Source organism: Pieris napi, chromosome 15 (assembly GCF_905475465.1).
Source record: "Pieris napi chromosome 15, ilPieNapi1.2, whole genome shotgun sequence".
NCBI classification, from domain to species: domain Eukaryota; kingdom Metazoa; phylum Arthropoda; class Insecta; order Lepidoptera; family Pieridae; genus Pieris; species Pieris napi.
Genome location: NC_062248.1, coordinates 8345472 through 8365517, shown reverse-complemented (window position 1 = coordinate 8365517; position 20046 = coordinate 8345472). Strand labels below are relative to the sequence as shown.

Here is a 20046-nt window from a genome sequence, read left to right as displayed (position 1 = left end):
GAAGTGTGACATCGTGTGACAAGGGGCATGGGGGTCAATAATTTGTGACGTCACATGTTAAAATTTAAAAACTAAAACGCAAAGTTTGGATGTGAATTAAAAATTTAAAAATTAATCGTTTATTATTTTCGAACTAGTCGTTTGTTTTTTCGGTTTTATGAAATTTTGGACTTAATGTTGATTTTATCAGAATATTATTTAATAAAAATAAGTAAAAATAGCTGTTTTCTCTCGATTATTTTTAAATACATACATAAATTTAAAAAAATGTGTGACGTCACATCAGGAGGGGGGGTTATAAAAATGTGACAACCTGTGACAAGGACGGGGGGAGGGGTTCAAAAGTCCTAAAACTCGTGTGACGTACTTTATGGATGGTCCCTAAGTTCCTTATTGGTATTCACTAAACAACATCAAACTTAAATACTAATACAAACTAACAATTATAATCTTATCTCTATTAAAAATAATGAAACAAAAAATTGCAATTTCTACCAAAAATTCATTTTTATAAACCTAAAAGTTGCTTGAATGGAGGGTCCGTCATTACAGAATCTCGAATAACAAAAAAAAAATATTTGCGCTACAACCCCTAAGGCCACGTTCACACGGCGACTACTCGATTAGATTTTTTAACGTATACGGTTTTACCATATACGATGCAATCGTTCACACGGCAACCATTCGATTCGATTTTTTTTTCGATCAAGGAAATAAAATCCTCGATGAATATTGGAATTCTGTCCTCCATATTGACAACCGACTGATGCAACGCTGAACGCACCAGGGCAACTGCGGGCCACGCGTGCGAGTGCGTACGATTCTCGAATGGGCGAGTCGTGTGAACGAGACAACATGAACATAAGCGCCACTGCGTGTCGTATTCGATAAAATCGTTTCGAGACGCGGCGTTTCCGGTGACAACTTCGCACGGTATACGGTAAAATATATTTCTCGAACATGGATTTTCCCGTATGAACGCCGTGTAAACAATTTTTAAGTTTTCATATATATTCTGTTGTCACTAATTGAATAGAGTTATTCGATAATATCTCGTATACGGGAAAATAATCGCCGTGTGAACGTGGCTTAAGGGTCTGGCCTCAGATTTCTGTATCTTCGTCGTGATCGTTTTATTTTATCTTAGTAGGCAAGTAAGCCTGCAGAAAAAGCAACGACCTTTTTCGTGATGTTTCCCTTTACTTTAAAGACAAGTGGGAAATGCATATGTCACCGTAAAATTTTAAACACCGTTAGATTGTGAACTGTCGAAAGAAAAGGCCATAGGTGTACTTACAGCCGTTATTTGAACGCACGAACTACGAATCCGCTCAACCCACTAGCCCGACACTGGCATTAGAACTATGCAATATAATTGTAAAAACATAGCAAGAACAGGTAATAAAAAAAAGTGTTTTCTGTTGGTTTAGGTTTACAAATTATGTAGGCCTTAGGGAGCGTTCAAGTATTACGTAACGCAATTTTTGGAGATTATTGGACCCCCCCCCCCCCATGTAACTCGCCGTAACGTTATTCAGTACCCAAGTACAGTACTGTACCCAAGTATAGTAAAACGTTTCGTGGCCACCTCTCTTTAGTTACTCTTTAGTTACTATTATATGGTGTAAGTCGAAAAAAATATTAACAATAACGCGTAATTTAATCCCCGCCCCGCATCGTAACGTTTTACAAAAGGACTAAACAATACGTTACGTAATACTTGAACGCTCCCTTAGCTAAATTATTAACTTTATAGTAACCTTTACAAATAATTGCTGATAGTGTAGTATTCGATGTATATAAAATATTTTAAAATGCAGGTCTGATACAGTACAAACTAACATTAAAACGTACTAGGTATCTAAATCTTAAATAGCTTAATATAATAGAAAAACACTTTTTTCACGGATTTGAAGTTATGTTTTATTATAAATTTACAATTATTTTACATAATTTTAAATTTAACCGACGTTTCGCGTGCTTTTCAGCGTGCGTGGTCACGGTGACTCGTTGGTTAAATTTAAAATTATGTAAAAAATGTGCGTGTACTAGTGTACACACGTTAGAAGTGAAACTTCTTTATGACCTTATTTTTCGCAACTAACTTTACAGAAATTGGTTAAATAAAGTTCAATTAGATAAAGTTTAACAAAAGGCTTTTAATATCACAGACTTGAATACAAATAATACAATTATTTCATTTTACCTTATTACCACTAAGATTATTACAGAATTTCATAAATTGTAATATAATTTTTAGTATCATTGTTATAGTTATTATAATTTTTTGTTATTAATGGTTTAGAATCTCTTCGAATCAACCGTGGTAGGGACGAGAAAAAGACGCGCGTAACGATCAAATGTGACGCGTAACCGAAACATGTGACGCGTAACCGAAAAATGTTACACTAAATTTTTTTCCAACCCCGATAAAGAAGTTTTACTTCAATAATTGTAAATTTATAATAAAACATAACTTCAAATCCGTGAAAAAAGTGTTTTCCTATGTCTAAAAGTTATGTCAATAAAATACAATACTATGAGCTTAATATTATGCCTATTTTACTTTGTGACAGTTCCAAAATAAGTAAAAGTCACAAAACATATTGTAAGTAAGCATAGTTTGTTTATAAGCATTGATATACAAAAAACCCAAGATGCACAGTCTCGAATAAAAGTAACGCTCGAAAGTGTCCCGAAACACTATTTCTGTCCCTTTCTATAACATTATGTCTATAACAGTATATGTTACAAGCATATATTATTGCAAAATCAACCTTACGCGAATTGCTTAAAGTTGTTATTACAACGCAGTGTATACGTACTTAAAGCAATAAAATTTTACGACCGACCGTGGTCGGTAGGACAAGGTATTGAGTGGAATCGAACATGACTTTTTTATTTACAACTATTTAACATAATTTTAAATTTATCCGACTTTTCGGGTGCTTTACAGCGTGCGTGGTCACGGTGACTGAAGACAAAAGGTGGATGGATGTTAAATAGTTGTAAATTTATAATAATACATAACTTTAATCCGGTTAAAAAGTTTTTTCTTTAAATTAAAAAAAAATGTTAAATTGGCTACCTCCTGACCTACACTTTACATAGCGTAAATATATTTGTCAAAAACTACACACAAAAAAGTTCAAAAGTACATAAATTTATTTATAAAAAAAACACAAATAAATAACATCGACTCCACTTATTAGACGCGAGACTATTTGAAATGAGCGCACAATTTAGAATGTTGCGCTCATTTTTTGAGGACATTTTTTAAACGTTGAGTGTGCATCTTGGGTCTTTTGTATATCAATGTTTATAAGATATAATACGAGGGTGGTCCGATAAGTACCTACTTAGCCTACAAAATTTTTTGAAGTGAAGGGCTTCTTTAAGCGCATGAGAGTAAAATTTTTATGAAACGTCACGAAGATGTGCAGCGTTTTTGTCGAAGAAAAGGGAGAGAGCGATTGAGACCGATTGAGAGTGAGTGAGAAGAGTGAATAACTTTATAGAAATTCTATTTCTCTATAGACGCGCAATACGTTGAAACTCGTTAAACCAATTTTTGACGGTCGACATCGAAGGAAAAGGGTCACCCCGTACACTGCATCAAAGAGCTCCCATCAAAGAGATCCCTTCCAAAAACAAGAATCGAATCAGCGACCGATATTGCTCTTTTAACAATTTTTAAAATCCGCGGATACTCTGGATTCGCCTGAAATTTTTACGAGTCTACGAAAATGTTCTAAGCGATGAAAATTGCTCTTGCGATAGTGGTGCTATCGGGCGAAGAGGCTAAGTACTTATCGGACCGCCCTCGTACGTCAAAAAAAAAAAGGTTCCTAAAAATTTTTGCGAATCTAGAAACAAGCTTTTAAATTTTAAAAGTAGTCATTAATAACGCGTAGTAAAATAAAAATCAACTAAAACAACTGAGTCTTCCTATCACAGAGTAAACAATGTTTTTCAGGTAAAAAGGTGGAAAATACGTTTACTAAAGCAACAATTACAGAAAATTAAATATTCAAAAAGTATTACTTTATTAAAAATATCCATGCGTAGGGCTCAAGATCCATAACGCTTCTAAAGCAGCCATTACATAAAAATATAACGATTTGTGTAATGGATTTTTTTAGCAAAAAGCTGATGTGAAATCTACTCTGGCTCTCTTTCCCGCGCCGCTATCCATATCTATAGAGTTCATGTCATTGTTAAAGTGTTTTTCTGCGGATATACGATGAACCACTTCGGGCTTTTCATCTTCATCTGATACGTACATCCTTGTGAGATCTGACGCAACTGATGCTGTCTCGCAGAGACTTGAAAAAGAAATAATACATTTTGAACACGGAAACTAAAAAAATAGTAATAATATAACTAATCACGAGAATTTAGCGTATATAAATCGTCGAACATGGCAATTAACATTCCATAGAAAAGACGTTAATTTAAGATGTGACGCTAAGAGCTCGTTCCCACTATGTCGTCTGTCGGGACGATTTTTTATCGTGTGTCGTAGCGGCAGAACATTTTATATGAAAGATTTTGTGACGGATCCGACAAAAATTATCCTTATCTCAAGATATCTCGTACTCTCGGTGTCTAATTGTGGAAATAGACTGTATCTACTAAGGGATACAACACGGCTGTGGGTGACAGCATACTGTTTTCAAATACACAATCAAACTTACAAGCACTGTCCCACAGACTACAGATCACTACCGTGTAATGCTTTAAGGGGAAAGTGATTAGTGATTATAAAGGCTTGGTGATTCTACAATGGTTCTTGACAGACAATTATCAGCATGTTTATGTGCTTTCAGTTCTTCTGGGGTATGTGCGTTTGTTATATTTTATTTTAAGGCTAGTTAACCCTATTGTGCGTAACAACCCGAAATAATTAGCAATTTAAAATAATTTAAACTTTAAAGACTGTCGCGTCTAGTTGATATTTGTTTTTGATGGCGGATTTCGTCTTATATACATATAAAAGAGATAATCCAATAAAACTTCGTTAAGCGAAGTTTAATATGCTATGCGGAGTTATATTGCTTAAAGAAAATTACATTCTACTGAAACTATATTATTCTTTATATTACCTGTTACAACAATATTCGGATTCAGCTTGGTTGTAACTCACGGGATCCTCTTTGTCTGAATCCGCCACTGCTACGGTTATCTCCTCATCCTGGACCATCGGAATATCGAAAGGGTGCTTAATTTCCTTCAGCACATTTGCACTCCCTGTGTGTATTATTGTCCTTCGAAGAAATAATAATATCATTTGTCTGTTATACGATTAATCCATGTACATTTTTTTTTATATACGTATAAAAATAATTATAGCCTATGTTACTCGGGTATAATAAAAAAACGTTTGAAATGTTTGGGTGTATTCGTAACAAACATTCAAAAATACATATCCTTTCACTTTATAATATTTGAATAGAAAACGTGATTACTTATTATAAATTTTTTATTTTGTAAGAATATATTCATTTAAAGCAATTGGATAGTTCAATCATTAGAAATCGATTTTAAAAACGATTAAGACGTCTTAAAACTGGGTGCATTATGATTATCAAGGACTAATTTATAAAATAACGAGAAATCGTATTAAGCTGATTTACCTACTACGTATATCTTATCTTAATATATATATAAATTACGTGTCACGTTGTTTGTCCGCTATGGACTCCTAAACTACCGAACCGATTTCAATCAAATTTGCACACCGTGTGCAGTTTGATCCAACTTAAAAGATAGGATAGCTTACATCGTAATTTATAGCTGCAATATTATTTTATTGCAAAATATGTGTTTATTATTTGATAGTCACAATTCTAATAGATGGCGCTGTGTTGAAAGTACCAACGTTTCACATAAGCTACAATTTAATGGCATTACCACCAAAAAAGCATGGTGGTTCCCATGACTGGTGTTCTCCTACCGTTTCCCTTGAACAGGTTACTACTATGTTATATAACTAAAACCTTAGCCACAGCAACGCTTGGCCGGTCTGCTAGTCTTATATAAATTTTAGTAAAAACATATTCTTAAAGTTAATAAAGGAGAAACAGTAATACTACGGTCGCAGAATTCAAATATTTTTAAAGGCCATCTTCCCATGCACAACCGTTTAGAATCTATATATATAAAAGAAAGTCGTGTTTGTTACAACACTTATAACTCGAGAACGGCTGGACCGATTGCCATGGTTTTTCATTTGTTGGATTTGTTTCCGTCCCGAATAGCAGAATAAGCAATAAAATATCGGATAAGTTATCGAATAACAATTAATTAATTAATTAATTTTACGAATGCAAAAACCATATGATGCCATCTGTTGACAAAACTACGCATCATTTTACGTCGAATTCGTGTCAGTTCAAGAAATTCCGATCTTGAGGTGAATGAGGAGATGCATAACCAATAACCATGCTTTGATCCTGATCAAAAGATGTTGTATATCAGAAAGTGCTTAACATGCATATTGACGCTAGAAAGAAGATGCCTAATGTGTAAAACTGCCATTCTTCTTTCGCAATGGCAAGCAATAAAACATTTCTGTATTTGCAAAAAAGTTGTATTAATGTAATACTTAACATTAATGAAATCCTAAAATAAGTTAAATTAAAGTAACAACGATATTATAAGGTTGTAGGGCGGAACGAAGTTAGCCAGGTCAGCTAGTTAATAAAAAACAAACAAAACTTACCTGTCAAGATCCAAAGTAAGTCTGATCTCTTGTGATTTTTGAACAACTTGTAACCAACCTGCACCCGTCGGCTCTCTACATATTAAATTGAAATAACAAATCTTATTAGTTTACAATAGTCATTAGACGTTATGACCTAGTGCCCATACAAGGATGTCGGATTACCTATTAAAAATTCTAAGTACTTACCTGACACCTAAGAAAATTAAGACCCGACAAAAGGTAGGTAGGGCCGGAAACACTATGTTTATTAGTTTTCTAATACAAAAGCGGCTGTTGAAATCGTTGGAAGTAACAGATATCTCCCATTTTTAAGGCATTTAATATAAAGAATTGTTAAATAAAATACTTACATGGGAGCATAATTAACAATAGCAGGCATCACCGTGAGAACCATATCCTGAGGTTCATCCTCTAAACCTATACTCATTTTTGACGAGTTCAAAGCACTTATATTTGATATATCGCTGATGGAGAACTTGAGTTTACCTAAAAACGTGAATTATAAAGTGTTAATTAAGAAGTTTTACTTAACAAAGTCGATCGATTGATGACTGACTCAAAATCACACTACACGTTAGTGAAACTAGTGTATTGAATATAAGTGCATGTGTGAAATCTCAGATACACAAATATAGCCAAAATATTTTACAAGATTACATTCTAGAATGTCAAGTTTTGTTATGAATGTCAAAATTGTATATACTTGCTACGAAACGACGTATGCACGCATCAAGCGATACGATCAATTTATAAAATAAATTCTTACCGCCATACAAGCAAAAGATACCAAAGAAAAACTAAATGTTAGTTAAAATCGTTAAGATAAATAGGCGAATTGCTCATAAATTGTGCTAAAACCTGACGTGGTTTTTACAATCTCATAACTATTGCTCGCGAATTCAATAATTTTCTTTTTGTATTTGAAGTGCAATATCCGAGTCTTTATTTTCTTTCTTTATTGATCATTTAAAAAAAAATATTGAGATCTTCAGCTCAGAGCCTTGTAACTCCCTGACCCTTAATAAATTACTTACATTTGTCTATATATGAAATTTTACTCGCAACTTCATACAAACAGTCGGGTGACCAGAAATATGGTATCCTTATAAACATTTTGCCTGTATCAACTGGCATATAAAATCCCAATTTGTGTAAAAGTTGTAAAAACTTCAAGTCCTTACATATCGCGGCCTGTTCACAATTCCACGGCACCAACGGAACAGACCGATTCAACACTAAAAAATAAACAAATAAATTCTATTGAACTTCTCATTTATGTAAGTAACATGCAAGAGCGACCCCGTAGTCTATCTTGGTGACTTTGTAGGAACTACCCGAGGTAGTTTTAGTCGTTATCCACCCTGCTATTCAGAATAGCAGAGATTTTGGCGCGAACCGAGTCCCACATACTTTCCGGGGCAGAAAGGGGCTTTCCGGGGGGATGCGAAAACGCATTTCCAACCAAAAAAGGAATGTACATTACTCTCCTTTTCTAATAATTTTATGTTCATTATTTTTGTATTTGTATGATTAAAATTTGGTGTTACAGTTTTACTAATTATAAAAAGGTATTAACAGATAATCTCTAGCATTTAATATTAAAATTAGTATGAATTGTGTGGCCTGTAAAATATGTAATTTTAAAACTGATATAGTTCTTAAATATTCAAAATCGTATATGTTTTGTATGTGCTTTTAAAATTCGACCCAATAAAGCCTTCCAAACTTACAGAGTGAATGATATGAAACCGGTGACATAACAGGCATATCTTTTGGCCTCTTCAGCGTAGTATGGCAGCCATTTTTGTTCTCAGCCTGCTCTTCATCCTGCTGCACTTTCATTTTCTCCAAACATACTTTAGCGTGGCAGGTTTCAATCAAAACATTCTGGACCCAATCGAGAAATTTCCTTTTGCCATCTTTAGTTATATATTCGCAAATTTTTCCAATGTCGTCGTCCTTTCCCTCCCGCATCTCAGTTTTGGATTTTCTTTCTGAGTCTTCCTTTAGCAATTGTTCGAATTCGTTGCGATTTATTATCGACTGTTTGTACATTTGTTTGATCACACTTTCGCGAGTTTTAACTACGCCGTCATCTTTGAAAAGTTTTATTATTTCCCCAACAATATCGGAGGATGTGTTACTTTGAATGTATATCCAATTGAAAGCTGAGAGCTCATCTTTTGTCCATCTACAATGAGAATTTATTGCTTGTACAATTTTATTTTTAAATATTATCTGTTTGTGATGTAACGGTCTCACCGTTACATCACATTCAGAAACGAGACATATCGAATTATGGGGGACCATTGTCAAAATTTAAAACATTTTTGCTGTGAGTCAGACTACGTCTTTCTCGTTTCTGAAACTTATCGTTAATCTGTTTATTACTGTTATTACTATATATATGAACGCAAATTAAAGTATTGTCTGTTTCTATTCTATATCGAGTAATAAATAAATTAATATTTTGTAAGACACGTTCTAAACGTTAACCACAGATTAATTTACAAAATACTTGTCAATTGTAAAGTGCCATATCAAAACCATTGTCAGTGTGAACTTGAGTATATTAATTTGTTTGTCGTAAGCGTAAGTTACCTACATGAAAATGTTCAATATAATCTAGAATGATATAAATAAATATTACATATCAGTATCTTCGACATCCGACATGAACTGGTCTTCGGCAGTATCTTCCTGCGGGTCATCAATAAGTTCTTTAAAGACTTTATCATCGTCAAAACTCTCCGTATCCAATCGGAATGACGCAGTCCGTTGGAGACAGTGCGGCTTCTTTATGAATGTATTTATTACGTATTCAATTAGATCTGACCAATCCTGAAATGGATGTATAAAATATCATAAATGTAGTACAGTTTCTATGTTCATGTTACCATAGAAAACTAACGAAACTCTATCGCTGTTTAATAGAAAGAATAAAAAAAAGTCCGACTCCCGTCTGAAGATGTATTGAATTTTGGGAGTCATCGCTCGCGCTTACTTCTGAATTTTACAAGGTTGCTGATCTCTAGTCTATGACTTATTTATATTATATTAGACATATATTGCTACTTATGCATACTTATGTAGGTACGTTGTAATTTTGCAAATATAGTTTTTCTCAACTTCCTACTATAAAAATATAATAATCAATAATTCAGTCTCAACAGCGATATGCACTCAACTTCTATGTTAAATTTTGGTACAGGAGCGATCCCAAGACAGCGACATCGTATGCAGTTCTTATGGTACAAAAACGTCAGAATCGCTTTGGCCCCAAACCCGGTATTCGTGACCATCAATAACATTTCTTAAATTTACTTACATCACAAATCTCAAACTCGGATCTCCATATACACGTGAAGGTCTTAAGTATTTTGGGCTGGAAGAGGGATATTAGACAACCCAGCTCCCCTCCAACATAGTGCATTAATGTAAATACGCAATCGTTTACATATTCGCCATTAACCTCAAAATCGTCTAGTAGAAGCCCGTATTGGTACATTATTTCGGGGGTTGCGAATCTGTGAATAAATACTACATGATACAAAAGAAAAATAACACATCGCAAAAGTAGAATCACTCAATTGCCGTATCAGCACGAATCGAAATCACAAAAATGTATAATTTGTAGCTATTTAAAAACTTACTGCTTTAAATGGTCAATCATTTTTCCTGAACCCTTGTAGTCTGGCAAGTTCATAACGTTATCCAGGAACATTAATAGTATGTGATTTGTCACGATAAGATCCTAAAAAAATAATAAACTCAGCCGGTTAGTTTTAGCTAGATTAAAATAAATATAAATCGATCGTCGTAAGTGCTTAAAGGGGGTGTTAAATGAAAGACGAAACGTGGAGTTTATTTTCGATTGACCGCATGAAATGACGTGTCATGTCACGTGTTCTAGAAATACTTTTGACCATCGACAATCCCACGCGCCATCTATTCGTCTTTTGTTTTATATTATCTTCCGAAGGTAATTAAACAAGACGCAAATCCACAATCGGAAGCGAACAATCGTTTCGTCTTTTGTTTTATATTATTCGGTTTATTTAAGAACAGACTTGACTTTAAATGCTTTAAAGCAAAATGCGAAGACCAAAGCTGCAGATTAAATTTTCAGGAAACTCAGAACACCGTTTTGCGATGGTTTATTAGAGAAGTTCTTCTTTTATTAAAACTGATTTTGTTTGCTAAATGACTTAGATCTCAAATGTTAAATTTGGTAAGTATACAATCTAAGGGTTACATCTAAGACGAACATTTTATAGCGCTAAGTACGATTTCAATACGTTTTTGAGATACAGGTGGTATATTAAGCGCGGGTTTCGATTTAAAATCTTACTTATCTTACCCCATATTCAATAGTACATACCTGTAGATATTGTTTAGAATGATACTTGGGATTATAGTGACGTAATAGCAACACAAGTAAGGATCGAAGTTCGTCAGTCTCAGACATTTTCATTTGCAATTGAATAAGAGCCTCTTTATCCTCTTGACAAATGTGATTTGACTTTTTATAAACTTCAATAGCTTGAACTAACTCGCGGATTGCTGTCACGACCTACAAGGAAATCGGATTTATAATATGGTGTGTAAAATTGACTTAGGTAAGAACTAAGGCAGCTTCTTACAAGCATCTTGTAAAACAAAAACCTGGCGATTTAAAAAAAATACAGAGAGTTGTTTGTTTTTTCTCGTCCTTTTTAAGTCCTTGATTTGTAAAATTAAACAAGAACATTTAGAATCATTCTTTTGTTTTTATTAAAGGGGTTTTAAATTATTTCCACAGTAGTTACCTCCAACTGTACAGCTAAAAGCACTTTTCCTTGCAGCCTATAATAACTTTGTATATACGATAATTTTAGTAGTTAATGTTTAAGATATTGGCTAGGGCGTATAAATGATTGCGTAACTTAATTGGGGGCGCAATTTGTTTATCTGAGCATCGGCTTAAAAAAAATTTATTGCTCGATGCTCACATAAAAAATGTTAGTTAACAAGCGAAAATGGCTTATTACCTTTTTTCCTTCTCAAGAGAATAATGATTTTAGGATACAAAATACTGAATGTGAAGTGACTACTATGCACATAGGATTTCGTACGGACGGTCGTAGGTAATACATATTAATTTATAAATATTAAGGAGTTGACATCGTCACGTTTCTCCCTGATTACGACTGATGCTTTTTTTTTTTAAATCATACAATCAGTCTTTGCGACTATTAAGTAGATACGTTGAGTGCTTCATGACGTTTAGGCCTAGCCTCCCTACGATGACGACTGATGTAATCATGAGATATATGAGACACTTACCAAATGCAGCCTCCGAATACTTGGTTTCAAATCATTTTCATCCAACTTAATCGCGAGTTCAAATTGCTCGCACAAATTCACACCTTCAGCTGTCAAATACAGTACAATATCGAAGGATAGCACCGAATTGACATGCTTCAAATTCAGTTCAATCTGAGTCGCGAATTTTAAGAAGTAGGTGACGAGCCAGAAGAAATGTGACGTGTCTATTTCTAATTGCATGTTCGTCAAAATTTGTGTGTGCAAGGTTCGGACTAAAGAGTTGTAACCCTTCAAAAGGAAGTCCAAAGTGAACTCCTTTAGAACGTTGGATATATCCTCATCCGTTGGCGTATTATGTGTGAGCCCTTGGACGTTGATTCTGAAATTAATACAAACTGTCAAAAGCGAATTTTACGAGGTTTAACTATATTCTTGAATAAAATAACCGGTATTTAATTTTCATATAACAAAATTTCTTAGGGTGCGTCCACATCTGGCGAATGCGCCGCGAATGTAGCGTGCGTGCAGTCACGGCAATGATTATGTACGCAACTCATGCAAGGCTCGTATAAGAAGCGCGCACTCAATTCTCGCGCTTACAGTTCCGTTTACTGGCGTGGGCGGAAAAAAGGCGCGAGCCGAGAGCGCGCCGCCCACGCGCTGATCGCGTACGTCGCTTAGGTTGTGAGCGAATAAAAATGCACATTCGCGGCATATTCGCCAGATGTGGACGCACCCTAAGAAAACCACCGAAAGCGTTTTACACATTCCAATTGGGATGGATCATTACAATAATACTCAATAGTTTGTTAATTGTTAGAAAATCTAAACACAAGTCAATGCAGACGCCATTAACGAAAATTCTAAGGAATCATGATTTTAATCTCGCTACATTAATAAATTTTTAGAATGGAGTGCTCGAGGGTTATACGCACATATTAGCCTTCCCCCGCTTCACAATTTTCTTTCTTTTCCTCTCTTGAAGTGCGACACTTTCTGGCACTTTATTATTAGGCCGCTGTTTAGGATGCTGTGGCTTCTGATGCACTGGTTTCTTACATGGCATCTCATCATCATTACTAGAAGTCGAAATCACTTCCTGTTTCTCAATTTGGGTGCCATAACCGCAATCTGACTTTTCTGAAGACATCTTTTTATCATTTATTGGTTTATCGCGGTTTTTCTTTCCAGTTTTCTCCTTGGGTTTTAAGATTTCTTTCTGTAATAGAATTGTTAAAATTTATGTTCATAGAATCCCATGACTCGGGCACGTGGTTTTAATGGAAAATATAATAATTGTATAAATAAAAGGAATGTCGACGTCGTCACCAAAAGTTGTAAACAACACTGTGGTATATTTGACTCGAACAACTTTTTATAATTAAGGATCCCATACTCTCGCATGAAATATATGTATGTTTTTGTTTTTATTCGAGCCCAAATATTAAATCTTAATATATATAAATTACGTGTCACGTTGTTTGTCCGCGTTGGACTCCTAAACTACCGAACCGATATCAATCAAATTTGCACACCGTGTGTAGTTTTTTAATGGCGCTGTGTTGAAAGTACCAACGTTTCACATAAGCTACAATTTGATGGTATAACCACCAAAAAATAATGGTGGTCCCCATGACTGGTAGTGGCAAAAACCTTAGCCACAGCAACGCTTGGCCGGTCTGCTAGTTTCGTATAAAAATTAAATTCTAAATGTTTAAAGAACTTGAGAAATATTTATTACAAAACGAGATACGAACGAGATACACGTTGCCATCAGGCAGCCGTCCTATCAATCAGTGAATTTTTTAAGAATCATTTTATTTTTCCTTAGTTGTACTCTATTTGTAACCAGCTAGAAAAACAGGAGTGACGCACAATCGGATCTATTTTAAATGTAATATTTTATAGCTATAATAAAAATGTGCCGTAGCTCCTAAATGATGTACTCTACTACTCTATTCGAGGTGTTTTTTCTTATCCATAAAAAATCTCACAAAAAGTCTTACGTTGATATCTTTGTCACGCGAATTCTCTCCTTGTTCATTATTTATAATACGACAGGATTTCTTTTGCATTGGGTCTGATTGGAATGTCTGCTCACTCATATTTCTGGTTGAATCCCAACTATTGTTAAGGGAATTAGAACCTTCATTTGTCTTTCCACTTCTACCCGTGTCAGAAGAATCAGAAGTTGCATCGGATGTTAACATTGGAGAAGAATTGTTGCTACCTGTACAAAATTGTTGTAACTTATTGTTTTTTACACAAGCGAGCTGAAGGAATGTTTGAATTGATATAATTTTAGTTTCGGATTGATAACAGAGAAATTTTTGTGATGGGAGACCAAAAGATCCTTTCTATATTTAAAAAATATTTCGTAGAGTTCGCTGAATGCATTTACATGTATAAAAATAATTTGAATTACACACTCCTGTTAGGTGGCGTTGTATTACTCTCATTATCCTCAGAGCTCTCCGATAAAGATGTTTCCAACCATATATTCAGGAGCTTGTGTAACGTTGTCACCTGTTGATCTTTATAAAGCAATGCTATCAACTGAACCATTGTAACACCCCAATTTATCTGGAATTTAACCAAAATACAGATACAATCTCAATTTCTCATATCTCATACAGTATAAGTAACGTTGCAACTTCGATTGAAGTATAATTTTCTAATAAAACTACTACCAAAAACGAATGTTACAATCTAGAGTTTAACATAAACACGAATTCTGACTTCTTACTTAGTAAATATTACAGATCGAAACATACTCTTCTGAAAGAAACAACTTTCCGAACGAATATGCAGCCAGGCAGCATAAAATTTGCTATTGTAACGTGTAAATTTATAAAAAATATTACCAGCTAGTTTAAGAAGCGTTGTAAAGCTTTAATCATTAAAAATTTCTTACCGACTCCTGAATATTCATAAGCTTTATTAAACTTTTGTCAATGCTTTGACTAAAAAGATTCCATATTATCTGATTTTGTAACATGTGAGGTGGTCCACTATAACTAGACGACATAATATTGTCTTCTGGAATATGAAGAATGTTCCGCAAAAACAATAACGCGTTGCTTATATTCGTACATTGTTCCACAGTTAACTTTGTATTTTGTTCGAAATCCGAATTCTTTTTAAGAAACTCCACTATTACTTTAGTTGCTCGAATGTCCACAAAGGCAGCTTTTGTAGACGACAACAAGGTATTAATTTCAAATATAGTATGTTTGCCAACTTCGGAATTCGATATGCTATCCACTGACAACAAACACTCCACCGGTATCGTCAAATTGACGAGTATCTTAATCAGAAGTTCAATTGTTGTGTCATCCTTTACATGTATTAAAAGCGGTATCAAATCTTTCTTAATATTCTGCCCGAAACTGATGCCTCTTCTATATGTCCGCAGATTTTTATCTTCGGTCAGGATATTATTAAGAATCGATTCCAAAGCATCTATAGAAACAAAAGTTCTTAATATTATTAAATATTAAGTTCATTAGAATTAATTAGAGATGGTTCAAGTATTACGTAAGCAGATTTACTGCAATTTATCCCCCCTCCCTTCCTCTTTGCATGCTCCCTGCATTTTCAAGCATAGATAATGTAAATAATTACTGTTAACGTAATCAACAAATATGAAAATCAATGACAAACCCCAATAGTGCTTACGTAATACTTGAACGGCTCGTTAATGAATATTAAGGCATTATTTAGTTCGCCTCTCATGTAACAACCTAAATCACTAGAAAAGACGCAAAATAGGTTTTGGTTTTAAAAGCTATATACAACCAAAGCATATTATGTGTACATAGATTTCAAAATGCAAATATCGCATTTAGCAAAATCATTGTACGCATGCCGGTCTTACCATTGCAGTTTTCATTGATGTGATATCCCTCAGCATGAGCAAATCCAAGTTTGCCGAAGGTGCTGTGAATTTGAGGACCCCGCAGAACCCACTCCATATTTTACCTTTTAACAAAAATACCTAAGTAAAAATTATAATAAATATAAAATGATGTTATAAAAACATCACGTTAATTAAAAAAGTTTAATCAACAGTGTATACTTTCAAATGCTTCAGTTTGCTGTTCTTTGTTTTACTTTTAGCAAAATAAATGAAACACGAAAACGTTGTTCGGTAACTTTATTTTTAATCAACAATGAGGATTCAAGCCACACAAACTTTGCTCCGGTTAAAACGTGAGAATGAAACACGTGTCACTTTTACGAAATATAAATTAATCAAGTTAATTTGTGTTTTATATATCTCTATTTTTAAAATAACATTTTTATTAAAATTGAGCTTTATTATCATTTCTACTAATATTTAGTATCTATTAAATATTATTCTCTTTATTATCTATTAAAAGTCTTTCTTTCTACAACATATTTTGACTAAACTGCCTAGGGTGTAGTACTTATACTACTGAAGGGACTCGAAAGGAGATGTTTACGTTTCTCAAATAGTAATAATAATAGCTATTTACCTATGTTAGCTCTTTACAAAGTAATTGGAGAGTCTATAACCAGCATTTACTGACATATATCTATGGATTGGCGCGCAATTCGAAATTCAAATAAATTTTATTCGAGAGCCTTATTAATTTATTTTCAAATACAATACAGGCATTTGCATTTAGATTTTTTTTTGGTTTTCGTGAAATTGTGGTAGTTTATGGTGTAATGGATACACTGCAATTCCGTACAATTTTCGACTATGAGTGGATATACGTGGATACACCTCTGTGCAATTAATACGAAAAACATTAACGACGTGTACGAGCATAAGACTGCTTGCATAAACACGATCCATTATCTGTTCAATCGTTTTAAATCTGAAAATGTTGAGCTAAACCAGCCACGCGCGGTCGGCCGGTAACCATTCTGGACAACGACGAATTCAAGTCGATAGTGGAAGCGGATCCAACTCAATCTACGGCTGAGCTTCCTGCAGGACTTGGAGTTAGTGTCAAAATAACATTGAAGCACTTGCGTCAAATCGGAAAGATAAGCTAGATAAGTGGGTGCCACCCGAACTAAGCGACCAACAGCGAGACTTACGCTTCGAAGCATGTATTGTACTATATGTACTATGTACTTAAACGGCATAAAAAGAGGAAATTCTAAATCGGATTGTTACCTGGTTGGACCCAGGTAAAGTACCTTATCAAAAAAGATTACTCATAAGGAGATAATCGCCTGGTGGACCAGTGCCGGACTTGTACATCACATCTTCTTAATAAAAGTAAGGCCAGACGTCTTTTTAAATTTATAATGCTACAAATGTAATTTTTTTTTTGTATCTCACACACTGTTTTGTTGTGTTTTTTTAATATTTTTATGACTCTTTAATGTTAATATTCTACGGTTTCGATATTTGTAAATATGTGAGGAACATGTATACTAACTTTTTTAGTATAGTAGTTTATTCTAAGAGTACATTGTCTTCACATATAATTATTTAACAAATGTAACAAAATATTGTAAACCTATTTTAAAAGAGTAAGTGTGGAGTTTCTTGCCCATTCTTCACCACACGAAACTACCTTTTGGAAGGGGCAACTAGAATCAAAAGTGCCATTTTAGATGCTCTAATTGAAATAAATGATTTGACTTTGACTTTGTTTATCGCCAAGAATTGCAAACAATGTTGGAGAAGCACGCAATTCAACAACCAAGACTGGTCTATCGCTCTTCTCCATTGCTTCTCCTTGACAACGCGTAACGCTCACAGACCGACTTGACTTGTGTAACGATCTTGCGACCATCGCAATGCTCATCGTACTCATCGGACCTTGCCCGAATAGATTTCTACTTTTTTTTATAAGTTTGTAAACTTTTTAAAAAATTCGACGTCCGAAAGACAGTACGAAACGCTTTCGCTGATTTCATTACCTCCCGTCCGGTAGACTTCTACAGTAAGGATAAACAAACTTCTATAGTCCGGTCAATTTAGACATCCAAGGTTACAAAAATTCCCACTTGGCTGAATATTGGTAGGATTGCTCAATACACTATTATAAAGGAAATGTGAAAAGTCCTCATCGATCCGGCACGTGCAAAAAAATCTACTCGGGGTCTAAGATCACAAAAACGAGTTTTTCGCGATTTTCAGCAAAATGGTAAGTTTTATCATAAAATTAGTTTAGACAAAAATTGTAGATCAGATAATTATCTATAAAAAATGTCTATATACTTTTTTTCCTAAGAGTCACCGTTTTTGAGATATAACGATTCAAAAAGTTGAAAGAGTTGTAATCGTCATAATATGCACACGTTTTCACGCCACCTTTGAGGTAGTTTACTTAGCGCGTTTTTTTTTAATGTGGTTTCCCCGGTAGGCCTATTCCACTGATCTTTTATGATTCTGTTTAGTTTGAACTATTGAATAACTGTAGATATTGACAAGGGTTGAAAATGATGAAAGGCGTGTAAATTACAAAAAATAAGAAAATTTATCCGTCTGAATCTAAATCATCATTAACTTCTGCTTTCTCTTGTTCTACCCCTATTTTTTAGTCTTATTTGACCGGATTACTATCAAAATGGCAAAATTGTATAGATAGTTTGGTCTAGTACATACTTTGATTAACAATATATAAAATTTTCATACAAATCGTCAATTTCATAGGTAAAGGTTAACCTAATATTTATTCTATTAAAGAAAACGTCGGCCGCCAAAGCCTAACAATATTTAAAAAATCCATGAAAGTAGTAACTTTAAATATGTTCATAGTATGTACATGTATTAAGTTTATTTATTATACTATTTTTATTTTTATTTTTTAATACAAAACAAAAAAGTAGATGCAAGGATCTAATATAAGCGTCGACCATACGATATTCTAAACTTCAACGAAGTACTTAAATTTCTACAAAATAACACAAAACCACCATAGGGTGGTTAACATACGAACTCTAAGTTAACATGCGACCTTAAGCACGACAAAAATACCAACTAACAATTATTTTATAATGTGGTATTCACTCACGCAACGGCCGCACGTGAGTCGCGTGTCCGATACACGTGCAACAGCCTTACGTAGTTGTTAGAAAGAGATAGACAAACAGAGGGGGGATCTACAACGGGCGTCATCATAATTATTTTGATCTTCATGTTTTAAGATTTTAAGAGTATATAATATTTAAAAAAAAAAAATTTTTTTTAAATATACATGAATTATCAATAAATGCTATTATACTTACATATATATCGACACTACATTGACGCATAAAAATATACATTCTTTTTCTTTATTGTGGAAAGAAGAGATATTATATGTAATATAAAGCACATAAAGAAAAAGGCTTTTAGGTGTTAAGTTACGAATTAGATGGTCTAAGTAAACTTAAAAGAAATAAACTTAACCATTTGGTTTTAGAAAAAAAATTATTCCTTACAATCTTTTCATATTGCTTTGATAATAAATATAATTTAAATATGTAATAAGATTTCACCCAATATTATAAGGTCATTTTATAAACATAGTAAGGGCTAGTATCCATTCCTGGCCTTACATTTTAGAACATTAACGTGCAATTGATGATGAAGTATATGTTGCATTTTAAGCTATGGCTTTTTAAAACTACTATGATAATAATTAATTAATTTTAATACTATGGATATGAACTCCACATTGCATTATTCCACGTAATAATATTTGAAATAAATTATATTGAAACTCAATAAGTCCAGATTTAATGTATATATAATATTATTATTAAGAGCATTAAAATGATGTTACGTTCTTTTTAAAAAACTAGGTACGTACCCTTTTGAAGATGATGATAAGAAAAATGAAACCAGTAGCAGCTGTAATTATATTAGGCTTAGCAGAATGTGTAATTAATTATTTTACGAAAATCAAAGATATAATCAACTGAAAAGCTAATTAAACTTTAAGTTAAAGCACAAATCAGAATATTTTTCAGGACCTACGAATCCGACCACTTGTAGTCCTCAAATGGTTATTGGTTAGTACGTACTACTTAGAAATTTA

General features: G+C 33.7%; 1 protein-coding gene across 2 annotated transcripts; it reads right to left on the bottom strand.

The window, feature by feature from the left end:
* Positions 1 to 3420: 3420 nt before the first annotated feature.
* On the bottom strand, positions 3421 to 20046 carry LOC125056469 (protein timeless). 2 transcript variants are annotated; one of them, XM_047659576.1, is made up of 17 exons: positions 19817 to 20046; positions 15912 to 16014; positions 14949 to 15496; positions 14464 to 14617; positions 14041 to 14264; positions 12970 to 13253; positions 12053 to 12413; positions 11109 to 11300; positions 10381 to 10481; positions 10056 to 10254; positions 9378 to 9568; positions 8458 to 8918; positions 7762 to 7962; positions 7078 to 7213; positions 6725 to 6799; positions 5106 to 5267; positions 3421 to 4325 (listed from the first exon to the last, which is right to left on the bottom strand). In XM_047659576.1, the coding sequence occupies exons 2-17, from the start codon at positions 16006 to 16008 to the stop codon at positions 4139 to 4141; spliced, it is 3573 nt and encodes a 1190-aa protein (XP_047515532.1). In that variant the 5' UTR covers positions 16009 to 16014; positions 19817 to 20046; the 3' UTR covers positions 3421 to 4138. The 2 variants fall into 2 exon arrangements, with proteins under 2 accessions (XP_047515532.1, XP_047515533.1); XM_047659577.1 differs by lacking the exons at positions 3421 to 4325; positions 5106 to 5267 and adding an exon at positions 5959 to 6152 and having other exon boundaries at positions 6701 to 6799; positions 15912 to 16015; positions 19819 to 20046.

What these genes read in the sequence shown, in the direction of transcription:
- LOC125056469 (XM_047659576.1), bottom strand. Translation starts at nt 16,008, where the DNA reads ATGGAGTGGGTTCTGCGGGGTCCTCAAATTCACAGCACCTTCGGCAAA. An exon ending in GTATTCGGAGGCTGCATTTG is followed by an intron (nt 11,301 to 12,052) that starts GTAAGTGTCTCA and finishes ATTTCCTTGTAG; the next exon opens with GTCGTGACAGCAATCCGCGA. An exon ending in ATTCTAAACAATATCTACAG is followed by an intron (nt 10,482 to 11,108) that starts GTATGTACTATT and finishes TTATTTTTTTAG; the next exon opens with GATCTTATCGTGACAAATCA.